We start from the raw sequence: 21,019 nt of genomic DNA on the forward strand, positions 1-21,019 counted from the left end.
TCACTTTAACGTAGGATCTACAATAAGGGGAATTTCTAAGGGAACTTTGAAACTGTGCACCAAAAGAGGACAAGGAAAGTTTAAATCGCATAACGGTAAGAGCCCTTCAGATTCCTTTTTTATCTGAAATAATTGCAACATTAGTATATAGGGTCTACACGGGGCCTGAATTTTAATATTTGGTAGTCTAGCATGCTTCGGCACGAATTGGGCCAACTCACACCGGGGAAGTGCCACACGCCCACAGAAGACCGGCGTGAAATAACATACTGATGTGTTTCGTTCGGCGAGTGGGATAGCCGAAGGCCCATATCCTTCTCCTTACCCTTCCCAGTCCTTTCCTTTATTCCTGCCGTCAACCTTTCTTTAACCCTTACCAATTTGAAGTCGACAATCCATTTGTAAATGCGTACGGTCTGCAATCGACCTCACCCCTCTCCAAATGTTCATATGGGCGGTGGTAGCGCTTACCATCAGGCGAACCATCAACTCCATTGCCGGCGATAAAAAAAAATTAATAAAATAAATAAAGAAAGTAGGGGTTTTGATTTGTTTATATAATATGTACATTAATAAAGATTTACAACAACATACTCACATCATGGCCCACCATTTTTTTACGCAATTTTAAAATATTTGAACACCATTTCCACATGTTTTCATCAGCAGCCCCACGTCGATCCAAACGCTCGTATAAATCGAGCATTTTTCGAATGGGTTTAAGGGTCTGAAAGAATTATAAATGAAACATTTTCTTTTAATGTATCTACCTAACCCAATAATTCATCTAAAATTAGATAAAGTTATCATCAAAATAAAAAAAGAATCCTTGCAATACATTTGAGCGTCATAATATGATTGTGTATCTGCCATCGTAAGCGGATAATTATAATTTTATATAGCTACTTTGAAGGATTTTGTACGTAAGTATGATAGAAACAATGTAAATCCACTTACAGTTGGTGGGGGCCTTTTCACCTCTCTCCTCCAATCAGCAGTATTAGCCGGTTTCTTAACTGGTTCTACACTAATTGGTGATGTGATATGGTAGGTGTCACCATCGAATGTAGACGTATTTGTGTAAAGCTCAGAGCCGCTCACCATACCCAGATCTTGGTCGTGACGTAGTATAATTTCCTTTTGAAATTGTCAATTATTATTATTTAAATTTTCATACAAAAATTTTAAAATATCTCTTAGAATGTATCTTCAATACAAATTTTAAAATGAGTACTTTTTTATTGCTTTCTGCGAATTAATTTATCTTATAATTTGAAGTAATTCGTCAATGTCAATGCATATGTAGCGAAATAAGCTATCGTAGATAACTAATAGTGCGACGGTCCTCAATCGAATAAGAATCCCTAAGTAATGCAGACTGGTCGCCCAGAACCCCCGATTATTTTGTCGGAATTTCATTTATTTAAGATGTAGATATTTAAAGTATTTCCCGTGTATTTTGGATTAGGTGGTTACAATAAGCTACAAAAAAAGGATTACAGTATACTCACTCGCAATTTGTCTATATCCATATTGATCTTTTGCCTAGCCAACATATCGGCCTTGACCTCATCAATAAGAAATGCCCAATATCTATTCACTCTTGATAAATCTGCATACTGCGCTTGAGGCACGTATAGGAGAATACGTTTAGCAATTATTGCTGGTAGAAGCTGAATCTGTAAGAAGACGTTCGTTTCAAATACCTATGTGTTTTCGGATACATAACACGTATAATATTATTATCAATTGCTTTAATACTTGCAGCTAAAGTAGCTTATGTAATGAATGAATAAAGTTTACAAAATCAACGGTTTCCAAACTTTCGGGCTTCGGTCTGTTGACTTTCCAAATGGTCTTTTTAGTGCCATCTTTGTACACCATTTCAATCTCCTCCAGCTTAAAGCTATCCCGGATTGACTTTATAGTTGAATTCCAAGTAGCCATGTTTATTTCCAACTAAAATAATTACATGATACGTTAATAAGTTAAATTATTGTTCTTTTCTTGCATATATGAAAATAAACAATATTATGTAAAAGCCTACACAATAGAAACTTTTATGAAAAAAAAACCTTATACCTCTCTTTGGGCTTGTCCAGGTAGTGGAGCTTGACTTGGCGTATTTAGCGACGTCTTACGACGCGGCGTTTCTTTTTTGACCTAAAAATATTTTTAATTATTGAAATATATATATATATATTTTTACTTTATATATTATTAAAATAAAAAATAATAATATTAAGCAATGGTTCAAATGAAATTAAGCACCACGCAGCACGTAGTCTTTCACATCTAATATTGTTTATAACAAAATAACCTCAGTGGGGGCAGCCTTTGTCTTCTCTGCTGGTGGTTCATTCAGAACTACACAGTCCATCATGTCTTGTAGCTGTTGTTCGCGATGCGCCTCAAATATCTGCTGAGTTCTAGACAGTATACACCACATGATTGGACCACCCGATACCGTTAACAGTTCAGATAATACTAAAGCTTGTTGATCCTAAAATTTAAAATATATGGCCGATGAATCAAAACGCGTGGCATTTTAGTGTGAAAATTATACAGTAATAATATATACTGATACACTAGGGGAAATATACACTGTTTAATTGCACTCTTCTGAAAAAGCTGAAATAATAATAAATATGTTTGTGTCATGATAGTACCATCTCGTGAAAATCTTAGATAATAAGTAGGTGCCGGCCAGTCTGAACTATGAACTTTTATGTAGATTAATTAGTAAATGTTTGTATAGCGGGATTTCTTTATTTGTTACATAACGGTGTTTATACGGAGGTATAAATATTTTGTCCTATTCGCTTTTTGACATAGTTATACAAATAATAATACTCACAGATTTCAGGGTCGAAAACCATTCCCGATCATTAACCATTACTTGCTTTAACATAGAAACTGGTAAAACGGTTCTGTTGTTATCTAAAGGAACCTGATCATAACTACTCCAAAATTGCTTTCTAAAAAGTAATAAAAAACAGCAATGTAATAATAATTAAATAAATAGCTTAAATTAATAATTCTAAATATGTCGCGTCTTTCACTTCTTAACGGAGCGATTTTATGATATGATTTTTGTACCTGGAGCTGGTTAGGAGGTTTATAGAGTAAAATAAAATGCTTTTTACCATTGAAATCATCACATTTCTTATAAAAACTTAATAATAATATAATTGTTGCATTATATATCTCCTATTGCATACTTACTCGGTTATAGACGATACGGCATCTTTCGGTCTACAGTTCCAAATAGACTTCAGTAAAAGCGATAGAGTCCATACGCTTTTAACATCTTCTAGGAGTGACAATAAGAAATGCTTCTTATTCGTCCAGGATATGCGCATGTACCAATATTTTGTGGTAAGAAGATGTTTGCTAAATTGTATGGATTCTTCGTAGTAATCGGTTTTACCTAAAACAATTTGAATTCTAATTTTAAATGACTGTTTTGTAATCTATATTCTAGAGCTGTGATATCATGTGATAAAACAAGTTTTCTGTGTAATCTTATGTATCTAAATAAGCTGTATGTGTAATTACTAATTAGTATAGACAATACAATCTTCCTGACAGAAAAAGTACTATACCAAACCCGATCTTGTTGATCTTGATACTTATAATAAACTAGCTAACTAACTAGCTTCGGAGTTAAAGGTAAAGATAGGATTTCGGGGCTTTCACCGTGTAATTTCATTCCATTTCCGGTTGACAGAACTTATCGTATGTCCTTTCTCATATGTGAAACAGTCTTTACTCAATTTTAACTAAATCGGTTCAATGGATACGCCGTGAAGAAGAGACAGACAAACAGACAGACAGAGCTATTTGCGCATTTATGTTATAAATATGGGTAATAAGATACGTATTGAATAAGGAAAGTAAAACACTAGCGTTCATAGAAAAGCACTTATTACCTCATTAATTTAAACCAAAAGATTTCATTTAAATGTAATTTAACAACCTTATCTCATCCCATACTTTCTAATCCTATCTTCCCGTAGTCTAATAAAGAAAATTTACCCGATATCATCTCCGTCAATATCAATTCATCTAATAAATGTATTTGTTTCGACACATCGGCAAATAGCGTCATTATAAATATTTATGTAATTTCTTTAAATTGCAAACATACAAAGTTTAATAACAAAAATAAATAAAATTAATCCATTTCGCTAATGACATTTCCTGACAGTAATAGTTTTTAATTTTATCCCAGTATTTCTTGTACCAAGTCTTAAAAAAATATACTTTGAAATATTTTTTAACATATTCTAATAGGTAATATACAGTGAAAGCGACAATGAGTGCAGCGTATAACGGTAACACCTTATAGGAATACTCTAAAATCCCAGGGTCGACCTTACAATATCTATTATGTAAGCAGAATGTATACTCCAATACCTATTCCAGTTACAAATCCGACAATGTCCGACCGACTGTCAGTTGGAAGCTGCAATGACGCGCGTAGACACGCCACCCCAAACAATTTCAGTTAAACCGAAAAGTGCAAACCTGTGCCGGTTCTTATCAATAATAACTCTTACAGCGTTCGCAGTTACTTCTTACTTTATTTACAAAAAGCCACTCGACTCACTCGGTGATCCATCCGATCAGTTCGTAATTCAGAATATTCCTAAAACTTATTCGAAGTTAGAAACTGTTGATCCTGAGGAACGTGATGTTTTCGAAGGATTTCGCACGTCGTTTCTGCCTCCAGATGACGGTTTTCTGGCAAGGCGTTACGCCGACAGCAACACTGAGACTTATTATAATGTAGCAAACGGAGTTCAATCAGGAAATAGTAAAAGTATCCCACCCAAAAGGATTAAACGCCAATTCAAATTTACTTCGGAAGAAGACGAGTAAGTGTGCTCTGAATTATGAAAAGAATTTATCAGTTAATTAATCAGAAACGAATATTTTAAGAACCTACAATTGTAGTTGCATCGTCGTAACCATGCAATAATTATTCTTAGGTATGTTAACGAGACAATTAACACGTGCATATACCTATTTATATGTATTATGGCATCGGTGCTAATTTATGACCTAATTTAGCTATATACTGCACATACAGATATACAAAAAAATAATCACAGTATTAAATATATTATTGGATATAATAATATTATTCAATAATTAATACAAGCACTGTTATTGACATAAAAAAATGCTAAATAATCACAAACGTACAGGTACGTACGTAACTAGGTATACATAAGTATATAATACCTATATTATTATTCATTATACTGCAAATGTATCTAACAGCTTTTGTAGGAATTTACAGCGGTATTTAATTATATGCAGATATCTCAATCTTGCATCTATTATTGTTTTGGTACATTGTTGGAACTTTAATTATCACATACCATAAAATAATAGTGGCATCGCCTTGAATGGTAAATTAACAAGTTAATGAATAATTACAAACATAAATTCAAGTTTCTACTTTGCATTGTTACTGCTTGATGAATTGCAATTTAAAATACAAAACAAAACATCACCTCGTTAGTTCCATTTCACTTCTCACTATAAATAAAAACGAGTAGTTATTAATGAAACACGTAACCAGTTACGTGAAAAATTATATACTTAAATGGTTATGAACTTGATACTCCACTCTTAAAGGAAAACAAATGAAAATATAACATATTATAATACCCTTTTATTTAAACGACTAAACTGACGCCATCTCTCTAGTTAAAATCGTTAGGGATTAAGCAATTGAAATTCTTTAAGCCTATAGAGCGGTACTGTGAAAAAAATACATGTATTCTACATAACATGGTGCAGTCGGATAATAAGAAAAAATGAAGTTGAATTCTATGTTGTACTAAATTCCAAATGTAATTTTAAACCAAGTAATTTTTAGAGAATACCTTTCCGATCAAACCAAAGAGGACGAAGATGACAGTGAAACAGAAGAAAGTAACGAAAAAGATCCAAACGACCAATACGACGACGATGGAAAACTGCAAAGGTATGATAAAAGAATTATGGTGTTCAGCTGGTCTAATTCATATCCCAAAAAAGCTGATTTATATGCATTTTAATTATTATATTATAAATAAGTTGATTTATAAATGATAAAAATGAACATACAGTTTTTTTGCTATTTTATACTTCCTATAAGACTAACATTGACGGCCCTAATATCTTAAGCCATAGAAATACGTGTCTTATGTATCACGCTATTCATCAGTGTAGTGCATCCTGAACTATACGTTGACCGTGGCCCCTTGGACGATGTGGAGCAAGTTCGTAGGCAGCCCGAGTTGGAGGAAGGTGAAATGAGTTCAGCAGCACGTGTATACAAGCCTGTCCGTTCATATGCAGGTTTTACTTTTTTTTCTTATTAACTAACAATAAAATATGAGGCAGTTACTGTATTTAAATACTTTAAATCTACTTTTAGTAATATCTTTAAAATCTTTAACTTCTCTATGGTGATTTTCGTATGTTTTTTTTTTAGTTTTAGAAAAAAACGAATATCAACACATATTTTCAACACCATATTTAAAGATGTGAACAATTTTTGGTAGATTGTACCTAAATCTTGTAAAAAGTGTTCTTCTCCAATGGACAATAGATTATGCATAGGTACTACGTGCTACGCTCACACCCATTATTCAATTGTGGCCTCGTGTAAAATGAGTCAAGTTCATGTCCGAATCAAATGAAATCACAAGTCAACATTATCATAAAAAATGCGAATTGTACTAGAACCAATGAACGATTTAAGTAGTTTATAACAGTGGGAAATCTTGCTAATATCATAATTATGGGAAAAAGCTTAATTTTACTGAAATATTTTATTCACACTAAAGCGTGAATCTCGTGAGACAAAATCTAAGTTAAATCTTAAAATAACATGTAAATGAAAATGTCGTTTTTAATAACCTCGTATCAAACCTAAAACAATTGTGAATTATAAACAATAGAGAACCCAATGAAGGAATTTTAAGTAATTAGATAATTATTTTATCAGGTATTCATGCATTTTGGAAAGGTCAAGGTGACCGCGACACAATAAGGAGAACTCAAGCAAAAATAATGACGCAATACATGGATGCTGAAGCCGATCCCTGTCATGATTTTTATCAATATGCCTGCGGTAACTGGCCTGCTCTTAATCCTATACCAGCTGATAAAGCCGGGTAAGATCATAAAAAAAATTACTGAAATTAAAAAAATATATCCAATGCAATATTTACATATTCATTTACAGTTATGATACGTTTGAAATGCTCAGAGAAAACCTAGACGCAGTTCTTAAAGATCTACTTGAATTTAAAAGTTCTGATAACGTCGAATCCCTTTATCCGGGCCCACATTTAGATCTCGAAGAAAGTTTTCTAAAAGTATTAAATCCTTCAGAATGTCCTAGTGAAAATGCAAATAGTATGCGCATAGATATAATTTTAACTAAACCTGATGACGTTTCGGATACCACAAACGAACAAGGTCATTATGAAATAAATGATAAAAGAAATAAATCAGAAATTATAAATCGCATTAGAAGATATTTAAACAAGATATCGACCGTTGATAAATCTCTACCTAGAATCAAATATAACATTCACGAATATTACTTTAATAATAAGAAAAAAGGAAAGAGTCGTTCAAAGAGAGAATACAGAAAAGCGGATCATGTAAACAGAATTAACAGAATAAAAAGAAAAAAGCTTTACGAACGAGGAATCATGCAACAAGAGCGATTACTAACAAAGAAGCGAGTTAAAAGACGGCAAGGCATTGATGACGTCATATCTCACATAAAACGAATGCCACAGAAAAATAACATGATCGATCCAGCCCATGGTGATGCTACATCAAAAGCAAGATATTTGTTCAAGTCATGCATGAATCATGAAATATTACGACAGAGGGCACAACAACCACTTCTAGATTTATTAGATCTTTTTGGTGGTTGGCCGATTCTAAAACCTGACTGGACTCCTGGTGCTTTTGATTGGCTGGAACTTATGGCTAAATTGCGATTGTTCAATAATGACATATTAATATCTGAGTGGGTTGGACCAGACATTAAGAATTCGGATGAATATGTCATCCAATTTGATCAAACTAGTTTAGGTAAGATTTATTCCTTAAAATCTTTTTATATGTTAACCTTACTTAATGTTGATTTGGAATTTTATTTCTACTAGGGTTGCCCACTCGCGATTATTTTCTGCAAGGATCAAACAGAGTTTATTTGGAAGCGTACAAAACATATTTGATAAAAATTGCAACTTTACTTGGAGGAAAACCTGGATACGTGAAAGCTAGTGCAGACAAGCTTATCGATTTTGAAATTAAGTAAGTCAAAGAGTTATTACCTATAAAAATTTTAATGAAAAATTTTTCGATCATAGCATTTTTTTTATCTCATTAAATCCTTTGTAAACTATCGTATTTTGATATGGAGTAAGCATAAGTAGAAAATTGATCAAACCATTACATTTAACCAATCAACTTCATTTTTATACCTCGAGCTAAAAATGCAAAGAAGAATACTGTTATCCAACTATCCTACTAATATATACTATATATTATGTATATATAATATTATAAATGCGAAAGTTTGTAAGGATGTGTGTGAGTTTGTTGCTCTTTCCCGCAAAAACTACTGAACCGATTACAATAAAATTTGATACGTAGGCAGCTGGACAACTGGAATATCATATAGGCAACTTTTTATCCCGATATTTATACGGGATACGGACTTACGCGGATGAAACCGCGGGGCGCAGCTAGTTCTCCATATATAGATAATATATACTTCATATTGTATCAATTTCTATCGTCTTTTACTTATATGATCTACTAGCTGACCTACTAAACGTGGTTCCGCTAAAATAGTCTTATCACTTAGGGGCATATAAATAGTCTACTGCCTAGACCTACCGTACCGCTAACTATTTTTTAATCATTTATTTACAAGACTAGATTTTCATAAAGATTTTCTATGAACAGATTAGCTAAAATAACCTCAGCACCGGAAGACAGACGAAATGTGTCCGAACTTTACAGGAGAATGACTCTAGCAAAATTGGAAACTTTAGTTCCCGAAGTCGACTGGAAGAGATATTTGTGTATCGTAATGAATAGGACTGTGCATTCTGAGGAAACTGTTGTTCTTTTTGCACTTAATTATGTTCGGGTAAGTGCTTTTCTTGCTACTTCTATCTGTTTCTTAGGCAGGTAAATTTCAATGTCATTTTAACGTATCAAGAGAGGAGAAATAGCTAGGATGAAAAAATCTATAGTTGGGGGTTATAGTTTTGCTTATTACTGTAATAATAATATTTTATGGTATACACTTTGCATTTTTAATCGCAATATTTTTTGTATTTTAGTTTATATTTATAATAAGACGTGTTTTAAACCGACATCCTAAAAAGTATAACTATTTTATTTTTTTGATTTTGTTACTTGATAACTCCGCGTGTTTTTGAACGATCGACATGATTCTTTTTGTTTTTCATAGGAGATTGTTTCAATTTGATCCTATTTAGAATCTGGAATGATATCTCCTTCCTTAGGAATGTCAGTGACACCCGATTTGTAGAAAATAGTAATCTTAGAAATTAAAGTTTATGAAGGAGAAGTTCTTATTACTTTTAGTTTACCTATTTAAATTGTAGTATCATGACAGAAAAAATTGTATAAAAGAAACTTAAATTGAAGAACCCAATAAAAAAAAGTAATTTGAGTGAGCTGTAGTACTTAATAATCATATTGCCTGCCAAATTACACGCGCAAAAATTTAGTACCGATGTTTTGCCCGCCTTAAATAAGATATAGTCATGAATAAGATAAAGTATATATTCATTCAGAAAGATCAAGTAATAATCACATTGCCTGCCAAATTACACGCGCAAAAATTTAGTACCGATATTTTGCCCACCTTAAATAAGTTACAGTCATAAATAAGATAAAGTATATATTCATTTAGAAAGAAAGAAAGAACTTAAGAAACAACAACAAACAAGAAAGAACAATTTATCTAAACATAAAGTTTGTCACCTAAAATACAGGACAAAAGTTAAAATATATAGAAATAACCAATCTTATCTATGTCGGTTTTACTCGTGTGCTTGCAACCGCGCTCATTTTAATTTAATTGATTTACTTTTATTACTATGTAATAAAAACATTCAGGTATTATTGGTATAATGTTTATTGGTACTTACTAAAACATCTATTGTCAAGTCCGACATTTCATGACCTTTAAATAATGACAGCAAGGACCACACACGAAATCCGAGCCGATTCTTCCAAAATCACTATCCTATCACGTGCTCCAACATCCAAGTCTATTTATATGCATATAAAAGTCAAACAACAATTCGACAGCACTTGGTCCAATTGATAGAGAAGACGGATCCGAACACTTTAGCGAATTATCTGCTGTGGCGTTTCGTGAGGCACAGAGTTAACAATCTGGACGACCGCTTTCAGTCCGCTAAGCAACAGTGAGATGGATTTTTTTTTATTTATTTTCAACCGACTTAAATAAGGATATTCTCAATGTGGCTGTATTTTATTTGTTTTGTTACCTCACTCTTGACAGGGTGAACCGATTTTGAGGATTTTTTTTTAAAGCTGACAATTTCGAGGTACTTTAGTTTATCCTACTTCCTACTTATATTATAAATGCGAAAGTTTGTAAGGATGTGTGTGTGTTTGTTGCTCTTTCACGCAAAAACTACTGAACCGATTGCATTGAGATTTGGTACGTAGACAGCTGGACAACTGGAATAACATATAGGCATCTTTTTATTCCTACGGGATACAGACTTACGCGGCTGAAACCGCAGGGCGCAGCTAGTTTTTTATAATTAAGTATTAAGCACTGGTGATAATGTACCTGTTATTTCCGTTGTATATATCTTCATATGTCATCTGTAATTTTTTATTTAAACATAAAACAAAACGCATAAAAAGTTGTTTAATAAACGTCATATCTATTAAAAATAGTGTATGTAATGTATGAAAGCAATTTTTTAAATTCTATTTCCCATAGAACATCGTGATAAGGAATTACATACAGTTAAGATATAAAAACGTTTTTATGCGTATCATTACACATTTTTATAGTCATAGTGATCGCTATGACAAAGCTGATAATATTATAATTTATGTCATTATACTTCACAAAATTCATGCAAACATTATTAGGCTATAACACCGATCAATCAAATCTCATTATGAGAATTATCTTTTCAGTTCTTTATATATAGTGTAGGTATGGGCAGAAGTACGTCCTGAGCCAGCGTTTTATATGATAATATTTATTTACAGTAAAAGGCCATCTTTGCATATATAGGTAATATGTATTGTATGCATTCACAGGCCGCGTACGGAGTACGGGGTGTAACCGCCATAACATTATCAATTTGTATCAATCCATAATATCGTTATCACGTCAATCATCATTGTCTTATATCAAAAAACTGTTTCAATACCCCTAACTGATGTTATTACATAAAAATATTAATAATACTAATCTATCAAACAAAAGTGTACCGTAAACCCTACAAGCCCCTGACCGCCTCCTTGGTACAGTGGTTAACGCGTGAGCGTAGAGACGGCGGTCCTGGGGTCGATTCGGTCGATTCCCGGTGGGGACGCACAAGAAAAGTCTCGGTCTGGCAGGACACAGAAGTCTAATCACTTGCTTGTCTATAAAAATAAATCGATCAGTGAAACAGATGTATATCATCTGCCCCATACCCCAGTAGGGGACACGGGACTTCACTTTTCCCTACAAGCAGCCCATACAAATAGTTCAATCACATGAAATTTCCAATTCACTCTTGAATTACTATAAACAGCGCAAAATTGCTTATTGCACGAAAATTGCTTAAAGTCAAAACGATTAGCCGTCCACTACGATCCACATACTTATTTACTAACTTTTATTTATTTATCTTTGGGAAACAAACAGTACAACAAAATATTTTCCAGATTCTACTTCATACTATTCGGCCGGGAGCAATCTCCGCCTCGATGGAAAAATTGCATTTCCCAAGTGAACTCGAACATGGGAATGGCTCTCGGCTCCATGTTCGTTAGAAAGTACTTCGACGAAATGAGCAAAAACGACACGCTCACTATGACGAGGGAAATCCAGCAATCATTCAGAGATTTACTGCACATGACGAATTGGATAGATGACGAGACGAAAAAACTGGCGGCCCACAAGGTTGACTCGATGATGCTGCGAATAGGGTATCCGGATTTTATCCTCGATAAACTGGAGCTGGATGAGAGGTATAAGGAAGTGAGGATACACCCGGACAAATACTTCGAGAACATTCTGAATATATTGCAGCATTTGACGAAAATGGAACAGTCACGGTACGGTTTTATTTCTTTTTGCATATAGTTCAGTTTGAATAGAAATTATGTAGAATTTTTGTTAATTATTTTTAACAATTTATTCTGTTCTGAAATGAAAATTATTTTCATTAGATGTATCGCAATTTAGTTAACTTTTTAATCTGTCATTCGTAAAAATATTAGATCGAATTTTGACGTGACGTCTGATATGATAGATGTTTTATGTACAACCTGTGTATAAATATACATTAATTAATTATCTGACGAACATGCGTTTGAAAGAAAAAACACGTTCAAAACTTTTATTAAACGTATATTTACAATGGGTTACCATAAACAAAATATTTAAAAGCCAGTTAACGAACGATTAAAAACAAAGTTGTTTAATTGAGAATAAATAATGTCACAATAAGACGGTAAATCCCCTAATTCCTTATATGAAAACACAGTATAGGCCAACCGGTGAACAAAACTTTATGGAACACCGCGCCCGCGGTAGTGAACGCTTACTACAGCCGCAACAAGAACCAGATAATGTTCCCGGCCGGGATCCTGCAGCCGCCGTTCTACCACCGCCACTTCCCGAGATCGTTAAATTTTGGCGGCATCGGCGTTGTTATTGGTGAGTTTGCGAGTTGTTGTCTTGTTGTTGTTGTTCTTATTTGTATTTGTTTTTGTAGCGCGTTCGAATCTCGCCTTTGTATATGTCCGCTAATTGACTATGATTTGGGTTCGACCCGCCTCATGGGGAATTTTATTCTTACCTAGCTTAATCCCGCGACTTCGCGCGCGTTAAATTCAGAGTAAAACATAAATAACAGTCGATGTAGTAAGTAGTAGTAAGTCTAGTAATTAAACTCAACTCGGTACATATATCGTCACAAAGGCTCACGTAAATGTGTTCACTGCAATAAATCAAAAACAGAAAAATGTATTATATCATCATCATCATCAGCCCATATATGTTCCCACTGCTGGGACACAGGCCTCCTATGAGGGTTCAGGCCATAATCCACCACGCTGGCCAAGTGCGGGTTGGCAGATGTCACATGTCGAACTTTTGATTCTTGGACATGCCGGTTTCCTCACGATGTTTACCTTCACCGTTTTAAGCAGTGGTGATGTTATCCACATGTGCAGATAATATACTTCTGGTTAAATACTTATTCGATAGTTTGTCGAAAAAATTAATGCTAAACACTTGATACAATAAAAGAAATTATAAAGATACCATTTCATTAAACTAGAAAGAACCTAACTTTAGTTTATACTAGACGCTCGTCCCGGCTCCGCCCGGATATCAAGATTTCTGTCTTATCCCAAGGGAGCATTTAATCGGGATTAAAAGTATCCTATAACCCAAGCCAGCTCATACACTGTCCATATAACAAATTTCATCAAAATCGTTTCATAGTGAATGACGGACAAACATCCAAACAAACAAACCTTTACATTTATAATATTAGTGTGATATGGGCAATCGTTCTCTATTTTGGTCTGTTTGGTTGAATCGTAATTTTTGGTCAAAACTATTTTCAAGCAACGTAGTAATTTAACAGTGACAGTGATTTATATTTTTAGTACAATCGAAATTTTTTTAAATCGTAAATTTTTGTAAATCACGTATTCTTATTCCTTAGCATAATATGTACGCATGTGTGAGTGCGGCCCTGTGTACCGACACTGCTAACCAACACCGATAAATTAACCGTCATGTAGTATCAATGTGTGAGTGCGTCAGCCTGATATAGTTGTTTTGCATACGAATTTATAATAATTATTCAATTGTAACACCAATTTATATTAATGTTTACATTAGTTAAATAAAGTTAACTTTCAGGTCATGAGATAACCCACGGTTTCGACGACAAAGGGCGTCTTTTCGATTGCGAAGGCAATTTACATAGATGGTGGTCCGACTCAGCGATAGAGGCGTTTCACCGACGGGCGCAATGTTTGATCGATCAGTATGGACACTATGTTGTGCCGGAAGTGAATATGAAATTGGATGGAGTCAATACTCAGGTGCTGCAAAGCTGCAATGAAATATATTTTCTATCAAAAAGTTTTTCCTGTAATAAGTTTCCTACGCAATGTTGCTCCGCGTGAAAGTTTCAATTTATAGAAATCTTACCTTGACAAACACTACTTTCTCACTAAATATTATATAATGGTGGTCCTATAATATAACACATAGTTAAGATTGTAGTGCAAAATAATTGCATACTTAAAATTATTAAATCCATGATCAACTTGAGCTTTCAATAGACATTTTGAGAATCACGACTTATGAATGAATTCCAAGTTCGATTTATTAAATACTAGCTGCGCCCTGCGGTTTCACTCGCGTCAGTCCGTATCCCGTAGGAATATCGGGATAAAAAATTGTCTATATGTTATTCCGGTCGTCCAGCTATCTACGTACCAAATTTCAATGCAATCGGTTCAGTAGTTTTTGCGTGAAAGAGCAACAAACACACACACACACACACATCCTTACAAACTTTCGCATTTATAATATTAGTAGGATATTATACTTATTTATATCTATAGACAACCAAAAATGGTCAATAAACATGTTCAATCCCAGGGTGAGAACATAGCAGACAACGGTGGTGTGAAACAAGCCTTCCACGCGTACCAACACTGGCTGAAACTCCACGACGCTAGCGATGAAACGCTACCCGGCCTCAATCACACGCACACGCAGTTATTCTTCCTTAATTTTGCTCAGGTAATCTATGTCTTTACATGCTCTATATCTCTATATACATATATCATCTCTATGTAGAGTTCAAACTTGTTGTATAAATAAATGTAAGGTAAAAGAGAGTCTGTTCGCAGCTCCTTGATTGACTCAAACTGTTCGTTTTAGCGTAGATGTAGTCTAAGATAGAGCGCGCTTCCCTAGAAGGTACCTGTTCATTCTACTTTTGAAGATCCCCAGATTATATCCGTCAGGGAACACAGACTCAGGAAGCACTTGGCCCTCTACAACTGACTCAGTCATATAGTGCTAGATTAAATACTATAAATATATAATGAAAAAGCCACTAACATCACTAGTTCCACTTACTTAATTTAAAATTACGACATGCTGCAAAACATCAGTTATAAACAACAGTCATTGAGGAATCAGGTATTTTATGTATTTATATAGAGATGTAGAGATCATGATCGGCAAAGAACTCAAACTTGTGAAATGTAGGGCCAAAGTACTGTAGCAGCTTCACAACTGACTGAAGGATTGTATTGGAATGTTGCCGGCTCTATCAAATATGGGGAGCTCTAGAAGTGATGTTGGTATATCCTTAATTTTGATGATTAATACAATTGTACAAGAACTGTTTTTAAGATTTGATTAAATCTCAGAGTGGGTTAATAAATAAACTTATTTTAACATCAAAAATCTTGCTATAACATACGGTTTTTTCAATGTTTGACATTTTAATTTTTAGTTTTATAGCATTGAAATGCTTTATAAATGAGAAATTTTGAAAGAATAGAAAAAATTTGATCACGAGGCAGGATTCGAACCTGCGTTTCTTGCCTAACTATAGCAACGTCTAGCCTCTCGGCCGCCCGTGATCCTGCCACAGTAATCGAATTTCTTCTACTCTTTCGGTTTCATGTGCCTAAGGGCGTGTGTAATAGATGGCGTGGGGTGCCCCTTTCATCAAAATTCAAATTTCTCATTAGTTGACATGTAGATGAGTGTAATAAATCCTTCTAACGAAATCCTCTGCACGATAACCGCAGGTATGGTGCGGTGCAATGCGTCCTGAAGCAATGCGAAACAAACTAAAGACGGCCGTCCACTCTCCGGGACGGTTCCGAGTTATCGGCACTCTATCTAATTCTAAGGATTTTGCGAGGGAATTCAATTGCCCACCAGGCTCTCCTATGAATCCTGTACAGAAATGTAGCGTTTGGTAAAAATATGTATTTATCACTTAGCATTACTATCTACTATATACATTATTTATCACTTAGAATTAACTACAATCATATCATAACTATGTAAAATCTGTTTCTATTAAAAGCAACTTTATCCATGAAAAGCTGGTGTTATGGTTTCATCTTTTTATTACTCTTCGGGCGTAGCCAGAGTGTGGTTTTAGGAGTTCAAATAGGTTAAGATATTTAAATTATAATTTAATGTGTCCGACCTCCTAACCTATATACTATACAACTACTCGATAGAGGAATCCCAAAATTCCTTGCAGGAACTTTTTCCTATGTAATTTTATACGCATTTATTCGGATAAATATATGGAAATTCTTACTACGTCCGTACTCTTTACAGAAACTCTCATTATACAACTTATAGAACGATGTTATCCTATTAAATATATAAAAAAAAACTATTTTATCGTACAAGCGAGATCCGTCCACATCCTCTTTGTTAAAATTACCCTCATTTTTGTTAAAATTTTATAGTACCTGGTTTATTAATATATCTCCCTTTACAGTACCTGATTTATTAATATTATTATTTGTATATAACTCTTTTATATTGTTGGGATAATTATAATCGTGCATTTGGTAATTGTGCTTTAATTGTATATTAACATTAAGTTTGTATTGTTAGTTATTATCGGTTTTTAAATAGTTATATATACAAATTCATTTGAAATAAATAATTTGACAAATCATGTGTTTTATTAATATGCCAATATGACCATATCAAACTATGGCACAGTTGCCTGCCGACAAGAAAAGTGAAGTCCCATGTCCCCTAGTGGAGTATGGGGCAGATGATATTCATCTCACTGATCGATTTTCTTTATGGGCAAATAGGTGATCAGCCTTCTGTGTCCTGCCAGACTGAGACATTTTTGTGCGTCCCCACCGGGGTTCTAACCCAAGACCCCGCGGTTCTACGCTCACGCGTTAACCACTGAACCAAGGAGGCGGTTATGCCGACAAAAGATTATAGTTAAAATATATTGACGTTACAACCCATGTTATGTAATAACAAAGATACATGCAGCCAATAGAGATTCTAATATTGCTGAAATGTAGAAATTTAACAATCACAAAAGAAAGAAAAATCACACTTTGAAGGTTTTATTTAAACCAGTAACAATTTATAAGAGCACATTTGTAGCATACAAAGATTTATACACATAAACATAAAAAATGCTATAAAATCTAAGAGGGAAACATCAATAATGAATTAAAAAACACAATGGAGCTATCAAATTTAAAAAAGGAACAAATCAATAAACAAAGTTGCCAACTTCAACACTCTGTACATCGTCATTACTCCATAAAGTCTCCACTTCATAGTGCGCGGGCCCGCTAATATCCACATGGTCACGGCGCTGCCATCGCAAACTGACCAGCCGGGCCATCTCTAACCATAGACGAGCTTCGAGCACTGACAACCGAAAATAATATACAACTATCATATTTTTTATTATTATAAATTTTAATTATATGAAAAAGTAAACCGCCTGCAAATAGTCAAAACTAGACAAAATTTTATTGGGACCACAAGCTGGTATCAAATAAAAAAAATAATTTCATCAAAATCATCAAAAAAATGCCGTCGAACAGAGAACCTCCACTTTCATTGAGTAAAACATGCTTAACTTTTGGAAGCCCTACTAAAATCTACAACTTTTTGTTTCGTGGTTAATCCACTACTGAAATATACATATTATACAGAAATATGCAAACAACTAACAGAACAAGAAAGAAAAAGCCGTCAAAAATAAAGGGTTGATGCATCCATTGACCACGCTCATTGTGTAAATCAAAGCGCCAGCGGTGGGCGCCTGTCTCAGGCACAGTCCGCGCATCGTAGCACCTAGCCACGGCAGAAATAGATATTCACTTAGAGGAGATCGCTGGAAGAAATTTAAATTTAACCTCTAACATATAACTTTCTTTGTGTAGTGATCTAAGTTAACAAATGCACACTCAGTATATACCTTAAAATTTCCTTACACTTAATAAAATCAGGAATTTAATTAAGGGATAGATTACAAAAATCAATTAAAATTACATTTTTCCCATACACGGATTCAAAATACGCTCAAGATCTATTTGGCCATTTACCACGTTTGGTGAGTTCCATATTAATAACGTACTGAACATTATAACAAGTGCGTCAGAAGCTTCGATGCACCACATCACTCCTGAAGAAATGAAAAAGTATAATGTACTCAAACATAATTCCTTGTGTACATAAATACATCCTCCTCGTTTTATACATATTTTTGCTTATCATGGCTAAACTTTCAATTGCAAAGGACTTAATTAACAATAGCGTGATACTAACAAAATATGTAAATTGTACAGAATATTTACTCACTGGAAACATCAATATCATCTATATAGAGTTTATCGTCCTTGCTCATGACCATAAAGTGCAAGTCATTCGCCAACGGCTCCTCGTCAAACGTCACAACTTCGAACTTCACATTGCTCACCATTCCTAAGCAAAAGCAAACAAACGCGACAAACGTAGCTGATAATGTTTGCTTTGAACTGGTCTGCAATCTCTCCGCCCGATAGAATGTTTTACTCCTTATGTATTCGAAACTTGTACTTAGGTAATCGACGAAAGCGCCAATAAATGGTATTTTAGATTGTGCATAGCTCATATGTTTCGGTACGTCTGGTGAATCTCCACTAGCCATTGTTGATATTTAGTGATTAGCTTGTGTAATTTTACTACGCTTTTCAATTTGATGAAGTTCATGAAATTTTGACAGAAAATTTTCTTTTTCTATCATAAAAAATCTTTAAGCAGTTCAGATATTCAAGAACGATATGTTTTTTATTAAACCAGTTATTATTATCCAAACTATCATATAAAAAAAATATATGACGACTTGTTGAAAAAATTGAACAGATGAATATCATCATTTTGAGATGGAGTCAAAATCTGTTAGCCTTTTAAAAATTTTTTTTAGTCTTAGTCCAAGAGATTTTATGTTATGTGATCATAGTACCTAATAAAAAAAACACGCACATCAAAATTATTTGTCCTTGAGACGTACGCCGGTTTAACATACCTACGTTTAAATATATTAAGTAGTTTGTTTTGCTTTATAACTAGGAGTTGTTAACCAAAACTCAAGAGGGACGGTCATTACTGTATAAAGAGAAACACAATATTAACATAGTAAATAAAAAGTGACAAAATATCTAATTAATTAATATTAAAAGGTAAGTGTGATATGCCTGATTTAAAGAAATAAATCCTCCTTATATGAGTAAGTTCGAAAGAAATCAGGGACGTATTTTTTTTTATCTACTCTTTCACGTGTAAGCCACGGAGCGGATTTTAGTGATGCTTGCCAGTGAAGTAGCTGTTGTACCGGAATAACGTTATAAACTAAGGAAATACGTGCTTTCGCCCGTTGGTTTATTAACAAAAATTTTAATAATCAAGAATACATTTTATAAAGATAACCCTTCTGTAAATACATCTTTCAATAAAAAAGGACAACATTGTCATAACAGTAATTGGGACAACATGTTATGCCTATATAGTATTATGATACTTTTTTACGTCACTAAATTATCTGTAACGTAGGTACCTGACCAGTGAATATGTTTCTATTTAGAATACTGAGAGAATGACTATGTTTTTCGAATAGAATGTACTGAACTTTTACCAGTAGTACATTCGCAAAAACTTAAGGAATATAACATAAAAACGCTCGAATAATGTACACAGGACACCCACCATAGACTAGTTAAAAACCGGTATTATTAATTGTCATGTTACGAAATAAGTCTTAACTATATCGAGGTAAATTTATGAGTTCATAGTTGCTGCTTCAACAATAAAATGAGGCTTAAAAGTTTTATTTCGTAGATATGAACATGTATTATAGAACTGCTTATTATTAACATTTGAAATAGAGTTATCAAATAAAACTCATAAATGGCCTATATAAGTTTAATAATCGTCAGCCTCTCTGTTATTAAATATTATAGGCTTTTGTCGGTATTTTGTTTTTATGGCAGAGCAAGCAAAGGAGCAGATGGGCCACCTGATGTTAAGTGGTCACCACCGCCCATAAACACTTGTAACACTGGAGGTTACACTGTTACAGGTGTTTTGCCGACCTTTCAGTGACATATACGCTCTTTTCTTGATGGCCGCAATGTTATAATAATTTAAAAACTGATTAATTAAAAATAATTTAAATTGATACCAGGCAGTTATTATCTGTAGACATAACATAGGTACATTTCAATAATTCTCTTCTTAAGAAAAAAATAACATACATGTTCTATCCATTAAATAAACATCGTATTTTTAAAATGTTCAATTGCTTTCAGAAAAGGAGAGCAGTTCAAGAATATCAAAGAATTCACAATGGTTAAAGCAAGAAAATATGTAGTCAATAAACATTTTCAAGGAGTGCTAAAACGCGACGATTTTGATCTTGTAGAATTTGAACTCCCTCCACTCAAAGAAGGTGAATTTCTTGTCAAAACTGAATGGATAAGTGTTGATCCGTATCTCCGTTTCTTTAATTCAACGGTGCCAGTACCTTATGACCAATTCGGATTTCAAATTGGAACAGTTCAAGAGTCAAGGAACCCTTCCTATCCTATTGGGACGCAAGTTGTAACTCACGAAGGATGGTGCGATTACAGTAACGTTAAAGAAACAGATGAC

At 33.9% G+C, this 21,019-nt stretch overlaps 3 protein-coding genes across 3 annotated transcripts; 1 reads left to right on the forward strand and 2 right to left on the reverse strand.

The window, feature by feature from the left end:
• Window positions 1–4,111, reverse strand: LOC119832509. The gene is made up of 10 exons (XM_038356171.1): window positions 4,039–4,111; window positions 3,226–3,430; window positions 2,858–2,978; window positions 2,321–2,503; window positions 2,083–2,163; window positions 1,804–1,959; window positions 1,512–1,679; window positions 958–1,137; window positions 599–727; window positions 1–123 (listed from the first exon to the last, which is right to left on the reverse strand). The coding sequence occupies exons 1-10, from the start codon at window positions 4,109–4,111 to the stop codon at window positions 1–3; spliced, it is 1,419 nt and encodes a 472-aa protein (XP_038212099.1).
• Window positions 4,112–4,465: 354 nt separating this feature from the next.
• LOC119832679 (neprilysin-4-like) lies at window positions 4,466–16,972 on the forward strand. The gene is made up of 13 exons (XM_038356389.1): window positions 4,466–4,880; window positions 5,894–6,001; window positions 6,224–6,357; window positions 7,010–7,178; window positions 7,250–8,115; window positions 8,190–8,340; window positions 8,998–9,184; window positions 10,381–10,499; window positions 11,995–12,387; window positions 12,819–12,991; window positions 14,210–14,394; window positions 14,960–15,103; window positions 16,129–16,972. Exons 1-13 carry the CDS (start codon window positions 4,474–4,476, stop codon window positions 16,303–16,305), a joined length of 3,213 nt encoding a protein of 1,070 aa, XP_038212317.1. The 5' UTR covers window positions 4,466–4,473; the 3' UTR covers window positions 16,306–16,972.
• A 579-nt stretch (window positions 16,973–17,551) lies between these two features.
• Window positions 17,552–19,019, reverse strand: LOC119832632. The gene is made up of 4 exons (XM_038356322.1): window positions 18,692–19,019; window positions 18,436–18,515; window positions 18,062–18,224; window positions 17,552–17,752 (listed from the first exon to the last, which is right to left on the reverse strand). Exons 1-4 carry the CDS (start codon window positions 19,017–19,019, stop codon window positions 17,592–17,594), a joined length of 732 nt encoding a protein of 243 aa, XP_038212250.1. The 3' UTR covers window positions 17,552–17,591.
• Window positions 19,020–21,019: the final 2,000 nt, after the last annotated feature.

Source organism: Zerene cesonia, chromosome 15 (assembly GCF_012273895.1).
Source record: "Zerene cesonia ecotype Mississippi chromosome 15, Zerene_cesonia_1.1, whole genome shotgun sequence".
Taxonomy (NCBI): domain Eukaryota; kingdom Metazoa; phylum Arthropoda; class Insecta; order Lepidoptera; family Pieridae; genus Zerene; species Zerene cesonia.